The sequence below is a fragment of the Oncorhynchus mykiss genome, chromosome 10 (genome assembly GCF_013265735.2).
Source record: "Oncorhynchus mykiss isolate Arlee chromosome 10, USDA_OmykA_1.1, whole genome shotgun sequence".
In the NCBI taxonomy this organism is placed as follows: domain Eukaryota; kingdom Metazoa; phylum Chordata; class Actinopteri; order Salmoniformes; family Salmonidae; genus Oncorhynchus; species Oncorhynchus mykiss.
The window spans coordinates 12,068,239-12,086,422 of record NC_048574.1 but is presented as its reverse complement, the minus strand read 5'-3'; the positions used below and the strand labels follow the sequence as shown (position 1 = coordinate 12,086,422).

Here is an 18,184-nt window from a genome sequence, read left to right as displayed (position 1 = left end):
GCAATCAAATGCAAATTAATGACTTAAAAATCATACAATGTAATTTTCTGGAATTTTGTTTTAGATTCCATCTCTCACAGTTGAAGTGTACCTATGATAAAAATTACAGACCTCTACCTGTTTTGTAAGTAGGAAAACTTGCAAAATCGGCAGTGTATCAAATACTTGTTCTCCCCACTGTACAAATTGGCTTGCCCCTGGTATACTCTTTTTGGTTTGGATATAGCGTGGTTATTTTCCAAACATAGAAGAGAATAATGCCGTAATGACGCCACGTAAAATGTTGCGCTACACGTGCAACACAGCATTCTGCAACACAGCAATGTCTGCTGTGTGGATCAAGCAGTCAACAAGTCGAGCAGTTATTTGAAAGGGTAAGAAAATTTCAGCGAGACAACTCAAAAGGCGAAATCCATTAACGCCAAGATAATGGAATTAATTTTTCTTGACAATCAAGCGTTCTCTCATGGGTGATGTTGGCTTTCGCTGCCTGGTCGAGCACCGGTACACACTACCAAGTGCGCTATTTTTCAGATGTTGCCCTACCGGAGTTACACAGTAATAGCGTCACTGCTATTAGCTTCAAGACATACATACAATGGAACGCTGTTTGGGTCTTTGCGTGTCAAAAAAGATACAGTAGCACTGTCAAAGCATTTAAAAAAGTCTGCAAACAAGCAAACACCGGCCACGAATTATGTGTTTACAATACCGCATTGGTAATAAAGCATAATTTGTTCGACCGCAACTTCTGGGGTAGCTTATTCTTAGCAATGATTTAGGAATCCTTGTGAGTAAGTATTAGCTAGGTTGCTACTTGTTGTTCACCTATTGAAATTGAACTTCAGTTCATGAAAATAAATAGCAAGCCAGATAGCCAAAGCTAACGTTATAAACAGCCAGATAGCTTCATCTGGCTAGTGAGGCTTGACTGGACTTGGTTGTGAAGCTATCCACAATAAGGATTAGGCACAAGAGTGAAATGTACGGTTTGCCTTCAAAATAAAAGTATGTCATTGACAGTGATGCAAATGAATACAAATAGTATAATTATGCCATAGTTTTATTTTGAAGGCTAACCGCAGTCTACTATTGTGGCTAATTCTTATTGTGGCTAGCTTCACATAGATGGGTCATTAATCCACGAGACAACTTTACCAGCATCATAGCATAGGTATCGATGTTTAGATGAAAGTGTTATCAATCTGTAATAACTATCAAAAAAACTTAATGAACGTGTTACATGTGACGTGCAGTCATATTTCAGGTCCTCTTTGGTCAACAAGCTTATTTGACAAGTCAAATAGTGTTATCTACTGGTCATTGTTTTATTTTTGACACGCAAAGACCCAAAAGGCGTTCTATAGAAATCCTGGTGGAGAATGAAAATACTGAACGAACAAACAACGAAACAGCACAGCAAGTAAGTGAAAGAAATAGGTTTTGATTATGTTTACCTGGTAATGGGGACATACGTAAATGCCAACAAAATACATTTTTTGTCAGTGTGGTGTGTGTGTAACCTTTTTAATTGGCAAGTCAGTTAAGAACAAATTCTTATTTACAATGACGGCCTACCCCGGACGACGCTGTGCCAATTGTGCGCTGCCCTATGGGACTCCCAATCACAGCCGGATGTGATGCAGCCTGGATTCGAACTAGGGACTGTAATGGCGCCTCTTGCACTGAGATGCCGTGCCTTAGACCGCTGCATCCATGTGTGTGTGTTAACTATTTAACTGTACTAGAATGCTTAAAAGGCTGCTAAGATGTTTTATTGGTTATCGGTATCGGGTTTTTTGGCAAGGAAAATATTGGATATCGGTATCGGCCAAAAATGTCATCAAATCAAAATAACATTTTATTTGTCACATACACATGGTTAGCAGATGTTAATGCGAGTGTAGTGAAATGCTTGTGCCTCTAGTTCCGACCATGCAGTAATATCTAACAAGTAATCTAACCTAACAATTTCACAAGTGTAAAGGAATGAATACGAATATGTACATACACATATATGAATGAGTGATGGCCGAACAGCATAGGCAAGATGCAGTAGATGGTATAGAGTACAGTGCATACATATGAGATGAGTAATGTAGGGTATGTAAACATCATATAAACTGGTATTGTTTAAAGTGGCTAGTGATAACTTTATTACAAAAATAATTCCATTATCAAAGTGGCTAGAGTTGAGTCAGTATGTTGGCAGCAGCCACAATGTTAGTGATGGCTGTTTAACAGTCTGATGGCCTTGAGATAGAAGCTGTTTTTCAGTCTCTCGGTCCCCGCTTTGATGCACCTGTACTGACCTCGCCTTCTGGATGATCGCGGGGTGAACAGGCAGTGGCTCGGGTGGTTGTTGTCCTTGATGATCTTTTTGGCCTTCCTGTGACATCGGGTGGTGTAGGTGTCCTGGAGGGCAGGCAGTTTGCCCCCGGTGATGCGTTGTGCAGACCTCACTACCCTCTAGAGAGCCTTACGGTTATGGGCAGAGCAGCTGCCGTACCAGGCGGTGATACAACCCGACAGGATGCTCTCGATTGTGCATCTGTAAAAGTTTGAGAGTGTTTTTGGTGACCTCCTGAGGTTGAAGAGGCGCTGCTGCGCCTTGTTCACCACGCTGTCTGTGTCGGTGGACCATTTCAGATTGTCCGTGATGTGTACACCAAGGAACTTAAAACTTTCCACCCTCTCCACTGTCCCGTCAATGTGGATAGGGGGGTGCTCCCTCTGCTGTTTCCTGAAGTCCACGATCATCTCCTTTGTTTTGTTGACATTGAGTGTGAGGTTATTTTCCTGAAACCATACTCCGAGGGCCCTCACCTCCTCCCTGTAGGCCGTCTCATCGCTGTTGGTAATCAAGCCTACCACTGTAGTGTCGTCTGCAAACTTGATGATTGAGTTGGAGGCGTGCATGGCTACGCAGTCGTGGGTGAACAGGGAGTACAGGAGAGGACTGAGAATGCACCCTTGTGGGGGACCCAGTGTTGAGGATCAGTGGGGTGGAGATGTTGTTACCTACCATCACCACCTGGGGGCGGCCATCAGGAAGTCCAGGACCCAGTTGCACAGGGCGGAGTCGAGACCCAGGGTCTCAAGCTTAATGACGAGTTTGGAGGGTACTATTTATTTATTTTATTTCACCTTTATTTAACCAGGTAGGCTAGTTGAGAACAAGTTCTCATTTACAACTGCGACCTAGCCAAGATAAAGCATAGCAGTGTGAACAGACATCAACACAGAGTTACACATGGAGTAAACAATAAACAAGTCAATAACACAGTAGAAAAAAAGGAAAGAAAATAGTCTATATACATTGTGTGCAAAAGGCATGAGGAGGTAGGCAAATAATTACAATTTAGCAGATTAACACTGGAGTGATAAATGATCAGATGGTAATGTGCATGTAGAGATACAGGTGTGCAAAAGAGCAGAAAAGTAAATAAATAAAAACAGTATGGGGACGAGGTAAGCAAATTGGGTGGGATATTTACCGATGGGCTATGTACAGCTGCAGCGATCGGTTAGCTGCTCAGATAGCAGATGTTTAAAGTTGGTGAGGGAGATAAGTCTCCAACTTCAGCGATTTTTGCAATTCGTTCCAGTCACAGGCAGCAGAGAACTGGAAGGAAAGGCGGCCAAATGAGGTGTTGGCTTTAGGGATGATCAGTGAGATACACCTTCTGGAGCCCGTGCTACGGGTGGATGTTTCCATCGTGACCAGTGAACTGAGATAAGGCGGAGCTTTACCTAGCATGGACTTGTAGATGACCTGGAGCCAGTGGGTCTGGCGACGAATATGTAGCGAGGGCCAGCCGACTAGAGCATACAGGTCGCAGTGGTGGGTGGTATAAGGTGCTTTAGTAACAAAACGGATGGCACAGTGATAAACTGCATCCAGTTTGCTGAGTAGAGTATTGGAAGCTATTTTGTAGATGACATCGCCGAAGTCGAGGATCGGTAGGATAGTCAGTTTTACTGGCGGCGTGAGTGAAGGAGGCTTTGTTGTGAAATAGAAAGCCGACTCTAGATTTGATTTTAGATTGGAGATGTTTGATATGAGTCTGGAAGGAGAGTTTACAGTCTAGCCAGACTCCTAGGTACTTATAGATGTCCACATATTCTAGGTCGGAACCATCCAGGGTGGTGATGCTAGCCGGCCGTGCGGGTGAAGTCAGTGAACGGTTGAAAAGCATGCATTTCTTTTACTAGCGTTTAAGAGCAGTTGGCGGCCACGGAAGGAGTGTTGTACACCAATGGTGTCCAGGGCACAGCTGGGAGCTGAGGGGGGTCGTTAGCAGGCGGCAACAGTGAGAGACTTATTTCTGGAGAGATTAATTTTTTAAATTAGAAGTTCGAATTGTTTGGGTATGGACCTGGAAAGTATGACATTACTTTGCAGGCTATCTCTGCAGTAGACTGCAACTCCTCCCCCTTTGGCAGTTCTATCTTGACGGAAAATGTTATAGTTGGGTATGGAAATCTCAGAATTTTTGGTGGCCTTCCTAAGCCAGGATTCAGACACCGCAAGGATATCAGGGTTGGCAGAGTGTGCTAATGCAGTGAGTAAAACAAACTTAGGGAGGAGGCTTCTGATGTTGACATGCATGAAACCAAGGCTTTTTCAATCACAGAAGTCAACAAATGAGGGTGCCTGGGGACATGCAGGGCCTGGGTTTACCTCCACATCACCCGCGGAACAGAGGAGGAGTAGGATGAGGGTGCGGCTAAAGGCTATCAAAACTGGTCGCCTAGAGAGTTGGGGACAAAGAATAAAAAGAGCAGATTTCTGGGCGTGGTAGAATATATTCAGGGCATAATGCGCAGACAGGGGTATGGTGGGGTGCGGGTACAGCAGAGGTAAGCCCAGGCACTGGGTGATGATAAGAGAGGTTGTGTCTCTGGACATGCTGGTTGTAATGGGTGAGGTATGTGTGGGAGGTGGGACAAAGGAGGTATCAGAGGTATGAAGAGTGGAACTAGGGGCTCATTGTTTTAGTTTACAATGTTAACTAAACTGAACAACAGTATAGAAGGCATATTGACATTTGAGAGACATACAGCGAGGCATAGAGTAATCGCAGGTGTTGATTGGGAGAGCTAGCTAAAACAACAGGTGAGACAACAACAGCTAATCAGTTAACACAACAACAGCAGGTAAAAAGGTGATGACTAGGCAGAGAGGGTCGGATTAACTACACACAGAGCCTGAATTCGCGGCTGGGGCCGACAGATAAAAATAAATAAACAGAATGGAGTACCGTGATTAATGGACAGTCCAGCAAGCATCAGCTATGTAGCCAAGTGATCATAGTGTCCAGGGGGCAGCAGTAGATGGAACAGGGAAGCCGCCACTACGTTAGCACGTGGGCGACACAGCGTTTAAAGTTAGTAGCCCGGGGATAGTAGGAGCGTCTGCTCCGACGGAGGCCGGTTGAAGGCACAGCGGATGGAGTATTCGTCGGCGGGGTGCCGTGTTGACAGAGAATCCAAGCCAGATGGCGAAAGAGGTATTGTAGAATTTAGTTTGCTAGCCGGGAGATGCGCCTGGCTCACGGCTAACACGACTAACTGGTGCTAGCTTCTTGGCAGTGGCATTAGCCACTATAGCCAATCTGTAACAGCGGTGATCCGGTGCCAAGGTCCAGAGTTTACAGCAAGGATCCGGTGGAGTATTGGGCTCTAGCCGTGTATGAGTGGGGTTCGGGTGAACAGCGGGAGGTGGGCCTCAGGGAGAGCTAGCTAGCTGCAAGCTAGCTGTGAAGATCAGAAGTAGTGGTCCAGGGATTACGGCAGGAATCCGGTGTTGTTGTGGAGATACTGGTAGACTAGCGAGTATTATCCAGGCTAAAAACAGGGCTGGTATCTGTGCAGAAGGTAAAAGCCGCTAGCAGTGGCTAACAATGACTAATGACTAGCTTGTAGCTAATTAGCTGGTTAGCTTCTGGAGGTTCTTGAATGTGTTCTAAAATTGAAAATAATAGCGATTCCGTATCACATTGGGTGAGGCAGGTTACCGGAATGTATAATCAAATTAAAAATCAAAAAGAGATTGAAAAAAAAATACAAAAGTACACGAGAGGACAAACAAACACGTCTTCACTGCTACGCCATCTTGGGATCACTATGGTGTTAAATGCTGAGCTGTAATCGATGAACATCATTCTTACATAGGTATTCATCTTGTCCAGATGGGTTAAGGCAGTGTGCAGTGTGATTGCGTCGTATGTGGACCTATTGGGGCGGTAAGCAAATTGGAGTGGGTCTTGGGTGTCAGGTAGGGTGGAGGTGATATGGTCCTTGACTAGTCTCACAAAGCACTTCATGATGACTGAAGTGAGTGCTACAGGGCGGTAGTCATTTAGCTCCGTTACCTTAGCTTTCTTGGGAACAGGAACAATGGTGGCCCTCATATCGGTGAATCACAACTAACAGGAGATACAGTGCCTTGCGAAAGTATTCGGCCCCCTTGAACTTTGCGACCTTTTGCCACATTTCAGGCTTCAAACATAAAGATATAAAACTGTATTTTTTTGTGAAGAATCAACAACAAGTGGGACACAATCATGAAGTGGAACGACATTTATTGGATATTTCAAACTCTTTTAACAAATCAAAAACTGAAAAATTGGGCGTGCAAAATTATTCAGCCCCTTTACTTTCAGTGCAGCAAACTCTCTCCAGAAGTTCAGTGAGGATCTCTGAATGATCCAATGTTGACCTAAATGACTAATGATGATAAATACAATCCACCTGTGTGTAATCAAGTCTCCGTATAAATGCACCTGCACTGTGATAGTCTCAGAAGTCCGTTAAAAGCGCAGAGAGCATCATGAAGAACAAGGAACACACCAGGCAGGTCCGAGATACTGTTGTGAAGAAGTTTAAAGCCGGATTTGGATACAAAAATATTTCCCAAGCTTTAAACATCCCAAGGAGCACTGTGCAAGCAATAATATTGAAATGGAAGGAGTATCAGACCACTGCAAATCTACCAAGACCTGGCCGTCCCTCTAAACTTTCAGCTCATACAAGGAGAAGACTGATCAGAGATGCAGCCAAGAGGCCCATGATCACTCTGGATGAACTGCAGAGATCTACAGCTGAGGTGGGAGACTCTGTCCATAGGACAACAATCAGTCGTATATTGCACAAATCTGGCATTTATGGAAGAGTGGCAAGAAGAAAGCCATTTCTTAAAGATATCCATAAAAAGTGTTGTTTAAAGTTTGCCACAAGCCACCTGGGAGACACACCAACCATGTGGAAGAAGGTGCTCTGGTCAGATGAAACCAAAATTGAACTTTTTGGCAACAATGCAAAACGTTATGTTTGGCGTAAAAGCAACACAGCTGAACACACCATCCCCACTGTCAAACATGGTGGTGGCAGCATCATGGTTTGGGCCTGCTTTTCTTCGCAGGGACAGGGAAGACGGTTAAAATTGATGGGAAGATGGATGGAGCCAAATACAGGACCATTCTGGAAGAAAACCTGATGGAGTCTGCAAAAGACCTGAGACTGGGACGGAGATTTGTCTTCCAACAAGACAATGATCCAAAACATAAAGCAAAATCTACAGTGGAATGGTTCAAAAATAAACATATCCAGGTATTAGAATGGCCAAGTCAAAGTCCAGACCTGAATCCAATCGAGAATCTGTGGAAAGAACTGAAAACTGCTGTTCACTGTATCACAACCGGCCGTGATTGGGAGTCCCATAGGGCGGCGCACAATTGGCCCAACGTCGTCCGGGTTAGGGTTTGGCCGGGGTAGGCCGTCATTGTAAATGAGAATTTGTTCTTAACTGACTTGCCTAGTTAAATAAAGGTTCGCTAGCTCTGGGCATGCCTGGCCCAGCATGCATTTGTGTGCTGCTATAGCCCCCCTTGCTTTAGCTACTGTCATGGAGTAGCTAAATATTTTCATAAAGAAATTGATTAAACATACAGGTGCAAAATCAAGGTGACTTACAAAGATGAGGAGCAAGAGAGAGAGTGCAGTGATCTAATGTTCACAACTAAAGAGTCATTGAGGAATCTGAAAAGACACATATTCCGAAAGCACGATGGTGTACTTGTTACATACACATGCTAAAATAAAGGAACGAGTTGGGTAGCTAAGTAAGTGTGTCATTATAGCAAAGTATTTATAAACTAAAAAAACAGACCTCTTAAAAGTTTCCTTAATTTTTGTTCTATAATCTACAGTTGAAGTTGGAAGTTTACATACACTTAGGTTGGAGTCATTCCACAAATTTCTTGTTAACAAACTATAGTTTTGCCAAGTCGGTTAGGACATCTACTTTGTGCATGACACAAGTAATTTTTCCAACAATTGTTTACAGACAGATTATTTCACTTATAATTCACTGCATTACAATTCCAGTGTGTCAGAAGTTTACATACACTTAAGTTGACTGTGCCTTTAAACAGTTTGTAAAATTCCACAAAATTGGCTTTAGAAACTTCTGATGGGCTAATTGACATAATTTGAGTCAATTGGAGGTGTACCTGTGGATGTATTTCAAGGCCTACCTTCAAACTCAGTGCCTCTTTGCTTGACATCATGGGAAAATCAAAAGAAAATCAGCCAAGACCTCAGATAAAAATTGTAGACCTCCACAAGTCTTCCATCCTTGGGAGCAATTTCCAAACATCTGAAAGTACCACGCTCATCTGTACAAACAATAGTACGTAAATATAAACACCATGGGACCACGCAGCGGTCATACCACTCAGGAAGAAGACGCGTTCTGTCTCCTAGAGATGAACATTCTTTGGTGCGAAAAGTGCAAATCAATCCTGGAACAACAGCAAAGGACCTTGTGAAGATGCTGGAGGAAACAGGTACAAAAGTATCTATATCCACAGTAAATGGGGACAAACATCGTACTTTTTGCAGAATTGTCCTCTGGTCTGATGAAACAAAAATAGAACTGTTTGGCCATCATTATGTTTGCAGGAAAAAGGGGGAGGCTTGCAAACTGAAGAACACCATCCCAACTGTGAAGCACGGGGGTGGCAGTATCATGTTGTGGGGGTGCTTTGCTGCAGGAGGGACTGGTGCACTTCCCAAAATAGATGGCATCATGAGGTAGGAAAATTACGTGGCTATATTGAAGCAGCATCTCAAGACATCAGTCAGGAAGTTAAAGCTTGGTTGCAAATGGGTCTTCCAAATGGACAATGACCCCAAGCATACTTCCAAGACTGAGCCTAATAAGGCATTTTTCGTTTAATTAGCATTTAATACTAAATTAGTTACAACCTATATGAGCAATCTATAGACCACAATGATTTAATACAACAAAATGTTGTTTAAATGTTGAACGCTTAATGTCCCTAACTCCCTAACCAGCCTAGTGTGTCACACTCACAAATGATTCACAATGCATTTCTTTGTAGGCTATAGTCTTGAAAATAATTTAAATAATATAGCCTAAATATTTAATTTTAGTTCCTTCTTAGGCTCCCTGTCTGGCTCCTGACCTATTTAGTATTTATATGCTGTTTAATATGACATTGTAGCCTATTTCTTACATTCACCTTTTTGTTTAATATAATCGTTTTTAATCAAATCATATGGTTTGGTTTCAATATTTCACAACCAAATGGTAGGTCCAGGTAGTCACAAAAAGGAATGGCTTTTGGTTAAATTGTGATTTTAATGAACGGAACAGCCGTTTTTTTTCCTGTGAGTCAGGAGCGGATTTTAGCGGCGCGGTTGAAAGGGACGTGGAGCGTTGGAGCACCGCTCTCCATAAGCGGGATTTCTGACCGCTCAACTCTGCTCACATACTCAGCCTCCAACTGGTAATTACTAGTTAAATCTGCCATGAATCCTTGTTACAGGGGGTATAGAAGCTTGTTGTGTGCAACAGGAAGTGACAATTGAATACAAGCTTCACAAAATTGTTTTATTGTTAAAATATTTCTAGCCGGTCTCACTATGGGGTTGAAGTGTTTTTCTCAACACACTCAGTTTTCCGCACAAAACACCAGACAAAAATGGCCAAAAGGAGTAGAACTAGCTCACCCGCTTTTACAATATGATGTGGCTATTAGATGTTCAATGTTTCTTTAGGTTATTAAAACTTTATTTTTTTACGACAAGTTTCACCATATTAAAGTTCAGTTCACCTCTCAGGGTTAATTGACCTAAACATTTGGGACAGATAACTAATACAATTACTGTCAAAGCAACAAACTAAGGCTTTACAATAGCTAAGTTTCCATCCAATAGAGTCAGTTAGAGAGTCAGTAGCTAGGTTTCCATCCAATAGGGTCAGTTAGAGAGTCAGTAGCTAGGTTTCCATCCAATAGGGTCAGTTAGAGAGTCAGTAGCTAGGTTTCCATCAAATAGAGTCAGTTAGAGAGAGTCAGTAGCTAGGTTTCCATCCAATAGAGTCAGTTAGAGAGTCAGTAGCTAGGTTTCCATCCAATAGGGTCAGTTAGAGAGTCAGTAGCTAGGTTTCCATCCAATTGGGTCAGCTACAGAGTCAGTAGCTAGGTTTCCATCCAATAGGGTCAGTTAGAGAGTCAGTAGCTAGGTTTCCATCCAATAGGGTCAGTTAGAGAGTCAGTAGCTAGGTTTCCATCCAATAGGGTCAGTTAAAGAGTCAGTAGCTAGGTTTCCATCCAATAGGGTCAGTTAGAGAGTCAGTAGCTAGGTTTCCATACAATATGGTCAGTTAGAGAGTCAGTAGCTAGGTTTCTATCCAATAGGGTCAGTTACAGAGTCAGTAGCTAGGTTTCCATCCAATAGGGTCAGTTAGAGAGTCAGTAGCTAGGTTTCCATCCAATAGGGTCAGTTAGAGAGTCAGTAGCTAGGTTTCCATCCAATAGGGTCAGTTAGAGAGTCAGTAGCTAGGTTTCCATCCAATAGGGTCAGTTAGAGAGTCAGTAGCTAGGTTTCCATACAATATGGTCAGTTAGAGAGTCAGTAGCTAGGTTTCCATCCAATAGGGTCAGTTAGAGAGTCAGTAGCTAGGTTTCCATCCAATAGGGTCAGTTAGAGAGTCAGTAGCTAGGTTTCCATCCAATAGGGTCAGTTAGAGAGTCAGTAGCTAGGTTTCCATCCAATAGGGTCAGTTCGAGAGTCAGTAGCTAGGTTTCCATCCAATAGGGTCAGTTAGAGAGTCAGTAGCTAGGTTTCCATCCAATAGGGTCAGTTAGAGAGTCAGTAGCTAGGTTTCCATCCAATAGGGTCAGTTCGAGAGTCAGTAGCTAGGTTTCCATACAATATGGTCAGTTAGAGAGTCAGTAGCTAGGTTTCCATCCAATAGGGTCAGTTACAGAGTCAGTAGCTAGGTTTCCATCCAATAGGGTCAGTTAGAGAGTCAGTAGCTAGGTTTCCATCCAATAGGGTCAGTTAGAGAGTCAGTAGCTAGGTTTCCATCCAATTGGTGACAGAATTTCATGCAAATATTCTACACTTAAAAAAAAAGCGCATTTTCCCACAACTGACTTGTTGCAGATACAAATCCGTGTGTGATGACGTAGGGCACACAATATTTACTTTTTCACTTAAGTTTTCATGTACCAAATAAAAGTGTAATGTTCAATGTGTTTTCATCACATTTTCAACTCTATCAACAGATGTCACAAAAACTGTTACGTTAAATAGCAAATGGGCCTACTCTGGTCTTGGCACGTGTTCTAGCCAACAGCTCGCAGATACAGTGCGGGTAGTCTAGTCTACATGATGAGATTGCCGTTTTGACAAATAAAAACAATCAAGCATTGAACATCATCTCACCAGAAAAAGACACTCGACACTTATTGTAAAGGAGCATCAAGCACATACATACCATGCACTTTCTTCACCCTGTGAATTTCATCATAATTTGTTTTAACTAAAGGCGTTTCCACAACAATTTCTCGCATAATACATTTTACCGACACAAAAGTTTCCCACCATTTCAAATGAAGAAATGTTCTTAACAGCTGTCATGATAATTTTCTTTTATATACGATATGACCTTACTTGCATAAAAACTGGATGGAAACGTGGTTACTGATGGTGAAAACTTAGGAAACATTTTGGGGTTAAGTGTGTTAAAATCTTCCTAGAAGACACAAATGGAGCATGGAGGGACATGTCAAAATGCACACTTTTTACATTGATTTTTTTACTCAATATTGGTTCAGAATTTCTATTTAAAATAGCAATAGGACGCAAAAAAGGGACAACATTTTTGTGGAATGGCCCAGGTCTCTAATAGCAGGCAATATGTCTACATCAATCAAAAATGGTCCTCTTGACATTTCCAGATCCAATTATGTGGATATCATTATTGATGAGACAAAAATAAAACGTGAAAATGTCTGTCGGTCCTGTGTGAGAGGAAATCAATGATGATTGCTCACTGGTTTAAAAAAAAAAAAAAAAAGCACAGCTCTGTCTGTAAATGTAATTTTAATTTCCCTAAGAAGCAATCAAAAGACAAGTGTGTGCTCCTTTCAACACTACTCACTGAGTAATTTGAAAGCTTTTAAAAGCTTTGTTCCCCAGTCAATAAGCAGTGTCTTCTGCTTAAATATGTTTTGGTAATGGTTTGTCATGCTGGGACTTTTTCATGCTGGGCCTCATTTGTACAAAGCTAATTGAAAAACGGAAGCTTCAGTTGTCTGTCTGGATGAACTCCTCTTCTGTACTTTGAGACGTCCAAACATCTGCTTTTCCCCAGCCTGTTCCTTTCAAATGGTGTTGCTATAATGAATAACTGTTTAAATCTCCAGGGGGGCAGCTCCCGCTCAGCCCAGTCCAGCTCTTCTCTGTCCTGGCACCCCAATGGTGGAACAAGCTTCTCCCTAACGTCAGGACAGCGGAGTCCCTACCCATCTTCTGAAAACGTCTCAAACCCTACCTCTTCAGAGTATCTATCTTAAATCCCACGGCATGTGGTTGTCTCAACTAGCCATTTTAAGATTAATGCATTCATTTTAAGTCGCTCTGGATAAGAGCACCTGCTAAATTACTAAAATTATTCAGGTAATATTTTTATGTTATACTTTTACAAATATGACAATGAAAAACATAGTATACAAATCATACTGTATAACTAAGAATCACTGTAAATGTTGTACTGTACCTGTGCTGAGCAGCAGTAGGACTTTCATACACAGGTACTCGTCATAGGACACCTGCAGCCTCACAAACTCAGTGGAAATCTTCAGCATCTGCTCACACTGGTCGGTCATGTAGGGCAACTTCATCCTCTCACTGACACACACACACACACAAACACACACACACACACGATAATCAACACCTGTTTCCATCTGCAATCGACATAGTGTAATGAATGTTCCGCCTATGATACAGCTGGAGAAACAGAGCGTTGACACTCTGGGCTGTTAAATCAGCCCTTATTGAATGGACAGTATGTCCTTTCTCTTCACTTTGTCCAGGATATATATACAATACCAGTCAAAGGTTTGGACACACCTACTCATTCAAGGGTTTTTATTTATTTTTACTATTTTCTACATTGTAGAATAATAGTGAAGACAATAGTGAACTATGAAATAACCCATTTGGAATCATGTAGTAACCAAAAAAACGTATTATTTGTGATTCTTCAAAGAAGCCACCATTTGCCAAAAGTGTGCAATGCTGTCATCAAGGCATTCTTTCAACCAGCTTCACCTGGAATGCTTTAACAGTCTTGAAGAAGTTCCCACATATGCTGAGCACTTGTTGGCTGCTTTCCCTTCACTCTGCGGTCCAATTCATCCCAAACCATCTCATTTGGGTTGTGATTGTAGAGGCCAGGTCATCTGATGCAGCACTCCATCACTCTCCTTATTGGCCAAATAGCCCTTACACAGCCTGGAGGGAGGTGTGTTGGGTCATTGTCCTGTTGAAAAACAAATTATAGTCCCACTAAGTGCTAACCAGATGGGATGGCGTATCGCTGTAGAATTCTGTGGTAGCCATGCTGGTTAAGTTTGGCTTGAATTCTAAATAAATCAGTGACAGTTTCACCAGCAGAGCACCCCCACACCATCACACCTCCTCCATGCTTCACGGAGGGAACCACACATGAGGAAATCATCCGTTCACCTACTCTGCGTCTCACACGGCAATTGGAACCAAGACACAGCAATTGGAACCAAAAATCTCAATTTGGACTCATCAGACAAAAGGACAGATTTACACTGGTCTAATGTCCATTCCTCGTGTTTCTTGGCCCAAGTAAGTATCTTCTTCTTATTGGTGTCCTTTAGTATAGGTTTCTTTGCAGCAATTCGACAATAAAGGCCTGATTCACACAGTCTCCCCTGAACAGTTGATGTTGAGATGTGTCTGTTACTTGAACCCTGTGAAGCATTTATTTGGGCTGCAGCAGAGGTAACTCTGGGTCTTCCTTTCCTGTGGCGGTCCATTCTTGAAATTTTCCGGATTGACTGACCTTCATGTCTTAAAGTAATGGACTGTCGTTTCTCTTTTCTTATTTGAGCTGTTCTTGCTATAATATTTTTTATTGTATTTTTATTTCACCTTTATTTAACCAGGTAGGCAAGTTGAGAACAAGTTCTCATTTACAACTGCGACCTGGCCAAGATAAAGCAAAGCAGTGTGACACATATAACCACAGAGTTACACATAGAGTAAACAAATATACAGTGAATAAAACAGTAGAAAAATAAGTCTATATACAATGTGAGGAAATGTGGTAAGATAAGGGAGGTAAAGGTAATAAATAGGTCATGGTGCAAAGTAAATAGCAATTAAAACATTGGAATGGTAGATTTGACAGTAGATGAGTGTGCAAAGTAGAAATACTAGGGTGCAAAGGAGCAAAAATAAATAATAAATACAGTAGGGGAAGAGGTAGTTTGGGCTATTTATAGATGGCCTACGTACAGGTGCAGTGATCTGTGAGCTGCTCTGACAGCTGGTGCTTAAAGCTAGTGAGGGAGATAAGTGTTTCCAGTTTCAGAGATTTTTGTAGTTCGTTCCAGTCAATGGCAGCAGAGAACTGGAAGGAGAGGCGGCCAAATGAGGAATTGGCTTTGGGGGTGACCAGTGAGATATACCTGCTGGAACGCGTGCTACGGGTGGGTGCTGCTATGGTGACCAGCGAGCAGAGATAAGGCGGGACTTTACCTAGCAGGGTCTTGTAGATGACCTGGAGCCAGTGGGTTTGGCGAAGAGTATGAAGCGAGGGCCAGCCAACGAGAGTGTACAGGTAGCAGTGGTGGGTAGTATATGGGGCTTTGGTGACAAAAACTGATGGCACTGTAATAGACTGCATCCAATTAGTTGAGTAGGGTGTTGGAGGCTATTTTGTAAATGACATCGCCGAAGTCGAGGATCGGTAAGATGGTCAGTTTTACGAGGGTATGTTTGGCAGCATGGATGACGTATGCTTTGTTGCGAAATAGGAAGCCAAATCTAGATTTAACTTTGGATTGGAGATGTTTTATGTGAGTCTGTAAGGAGAGTTTACAGTCTAACCAGACACCTAGGTATTTGTGTAGTTGTCCACATATTCTAAGTCAGGACCGTCCAAAGTAGTGATGCTGGACGGGCGGGCAGGTGCAGGCAGCGATCGTTTGAAGAGCATGCATTTAGTTTTACTTTTATTTAAGAGCAGTTGGAGGCCACGGAAGGAGAGCTGTATGGCATTGAAACTCGTCTGGAGGGTTGTTAACAGTATCCAAAGAAGGGCCAGAAGTATACAGAATGGTGTCGTCTGCGTAGAGGTGGATCAGAGACTCACCAGCAGCAAGAGCAACATCATTGATGTATACAGAGAAGAGAGTTGGCCCAAGAATTGAATCCTGTGGCACCCCCATAGAGACTGCCAGAGGCCCGGACAACAGGCCCTCAGATTTGACACACTGAAATCTATCAGAGAAGTAGCTGGTGAACCAGGCGAGGCAATCATTTGAGAAACCAAGGCTGTTGAGTCTGCCAATGAGTATGTGGTGATTGACAGAGTCGAAAGCCTTGGCCAGGTCAATGAATAGGGCTGCACAGTATTGGCGGTTAAGATATCGTTTAGGACCTTGAGCGTGGCTGAGGTGCACCCATGACCAGCTCTGAAACCAGATTGCAGAGCGGAGAAGGTACGGTGGGATTCGAAATGGTCGGTGATCTGTTTGTTAACTTGGCTTTTGAAGACCTTAGAAAGGCAGGGTAGGATAGATGTGGGTCTGTAGCAGTTTGGGTCAAGAGTGTCCCCGCTTTGAAGAGGGGGATGACCGCAGCTGCTTTCCAATCTTTGGGAATCTCAGACGACATGAAAGAGGTTGAACAGGCTAGTAATAGGGGTTGCAACAATTTCGGCAGATAGTTTTAGAAAGAAAGGGTCCAGATTGTCTAGCCCAGCTGATTTGTAGGGGTCCAGATTTTGCAGCTCTTTCAGAACATCAGCTGACTGGATGCAGTTATAGTAGATTTATCGGTGGTGACAGAGTTTCCTATCCTCAGTGCAGTAGGTAGCTGGGAGGAGGTGCTCTTATTCTCCATGGACTTTACAAGGTCACAGAACTTTTTTGAGTTTGTGTTGCAGGAAGCAAATTTCTGCTTGAAAAAGCTAGCCTTGGCTTTTTCTAATATGAACTTGGTATTTTACCAAATAGCCCTATCTTCTGTATACCACCCCCACCTTGTCACAACAGAACTGATTGGCTCAAACGCATAAAAAGGATAGAAATTACACAAACAAGGCACATTTGTTAATTGAAATGCATTCCAGGTGACTACCTCATGAAGCTGATTGAATGTCAAGAGTGTGCAAAGCTGTCATCCAGGCAAAGGGTGGCTACTTTGAAGAATCCCAAATTTAAAATATATATTTTTCCTTGTTTAACACTTTTGGGTTACTACATGATTCCATGTGTGTTATTTCATAGTTTTGATGTCTTCACTATTATTCTACAATGTAGAATATAGTAAAAATAAAGAAAAAAACCTGGAATGAGTAGGTCCAAACTTTTGACTGGTACTGTATGTATACACTGTATATATATGCATCGGTTTCATTCAGGCAATCCATATCATAAAGAGGGTTTAACTAGTGATTCATAGAAACCCACCTACCACCCAGGCTGACCTTTCATCTCCAGAGCCCCTAGTCAGCTACAGCCCTCCTAGGTGTATTCCTGACCCCTCTCCATCTCTGACTCTCTGAACTTACTCATTAATAACCAGGTCAGGGGCGAAGCACAACATCCCCCCGTTACACTGCTGGTAGGAGCGCCAGCCCAAGCCGAACGACATGAGGAACAGCCAGGAGCACTGCAGCAGGGTCATCTGGTCATCCAGATGAAGGTTCCGGAACCCTGTACAAAACAGACAACCCACAGAGCATTAGTCAGGATTGCAGTGTTGTTAGTGCTATTATTTTGAGTGAGCTATAATGCTGATAAAATTATACACTCGGTTTATTAGGTACACCCATGAGGTACCGGATCAAACCCCTCTTTGCCTCCAGAACAGCCTGAATTAGTTGGGCATGGAAACGTGGCTCAATTGGTATAAAGGGACCTAACGTATGCCAGGAAAACAGGCAGGATGGGGCCATGGACTTATGCTGCTTACACAAACTCCTGACTGCCAACAGCATGACAACAGGATCCAGGATTCGTCAGACCAGACAGTGTTTTTCTACTCCTCAATTGTCTATTGGAGGTGCTTCTTCTTGTTTGTAGCTGATAGAAATGGAACCCAGGGTGATCGTCTGCTGAAATAGCCCAGCCGTGACAACGACCAACGAGTTATGTGTTCTGAGATGGCGTTCTGCACACCTCAGTTGTACGGAGCCATTATTTGCCTGTTTGTGGACTGCCTGTTAGCTTACACAATTCTTACCATTCTCCTTCGACCTCTCATCAACAAGTTGTTTCCGCCCACAGGTCTTCCGCTAACTGGATGTTTTTTCTTTGTCACATTATTCTTGGTAAAACCATAGACACTAGGCCACCCGGGTGGCGCAGTGGTTAAGGGCGCTGTACTGCAGTGCCAGCTGTGCCATCGGAGTCCCTTGGTTCGCGCCCAGGCTCTGTCGTAACCGGCCGCGACCGGGAGGTCCGTGGCGTAATAGTAAAGACATCAAAACTATGAAATAACACATATGGAATCATGTAGTAACCTAAAAAAGTTAAATATATTTGAGATTCTTCCTATTGCCTTGAGGACAGCTTTGCATGAGGTAGTCACCTGG

General features: G+C 42.9%; 1 protein-coding gene across 7 annotated transcripts in view; it reads right to left on the bottom strand.

Annotated features, from left to right (window-relative positions):
* The window catches only part of LOC100136786 (nuclear receptor subfamily 3, group C, member 1 (glucocorticoid receptor)), a 112,584-nt gene that overhangs the window by 6,340 nt on the left and 88,060 nt on the right, over positions 1 to 18,184 (bottom strand). For all 7 annotated transcript variants that reach the window (XM_021617180.2, XM_036989325.1, XM_021617182.2 and 4 more), the window contains 2 exon segments: positions 17,159 to 17,303; positions 13,100 to 13,230 (listed from right to left, as the gene is read on the bottom strand). In XM_021617180.2, coding sequence (XP_021472855.2) covers positions 13,100 to 13,230; positions 17,159 to 17,303 — 276 coding nt within the window.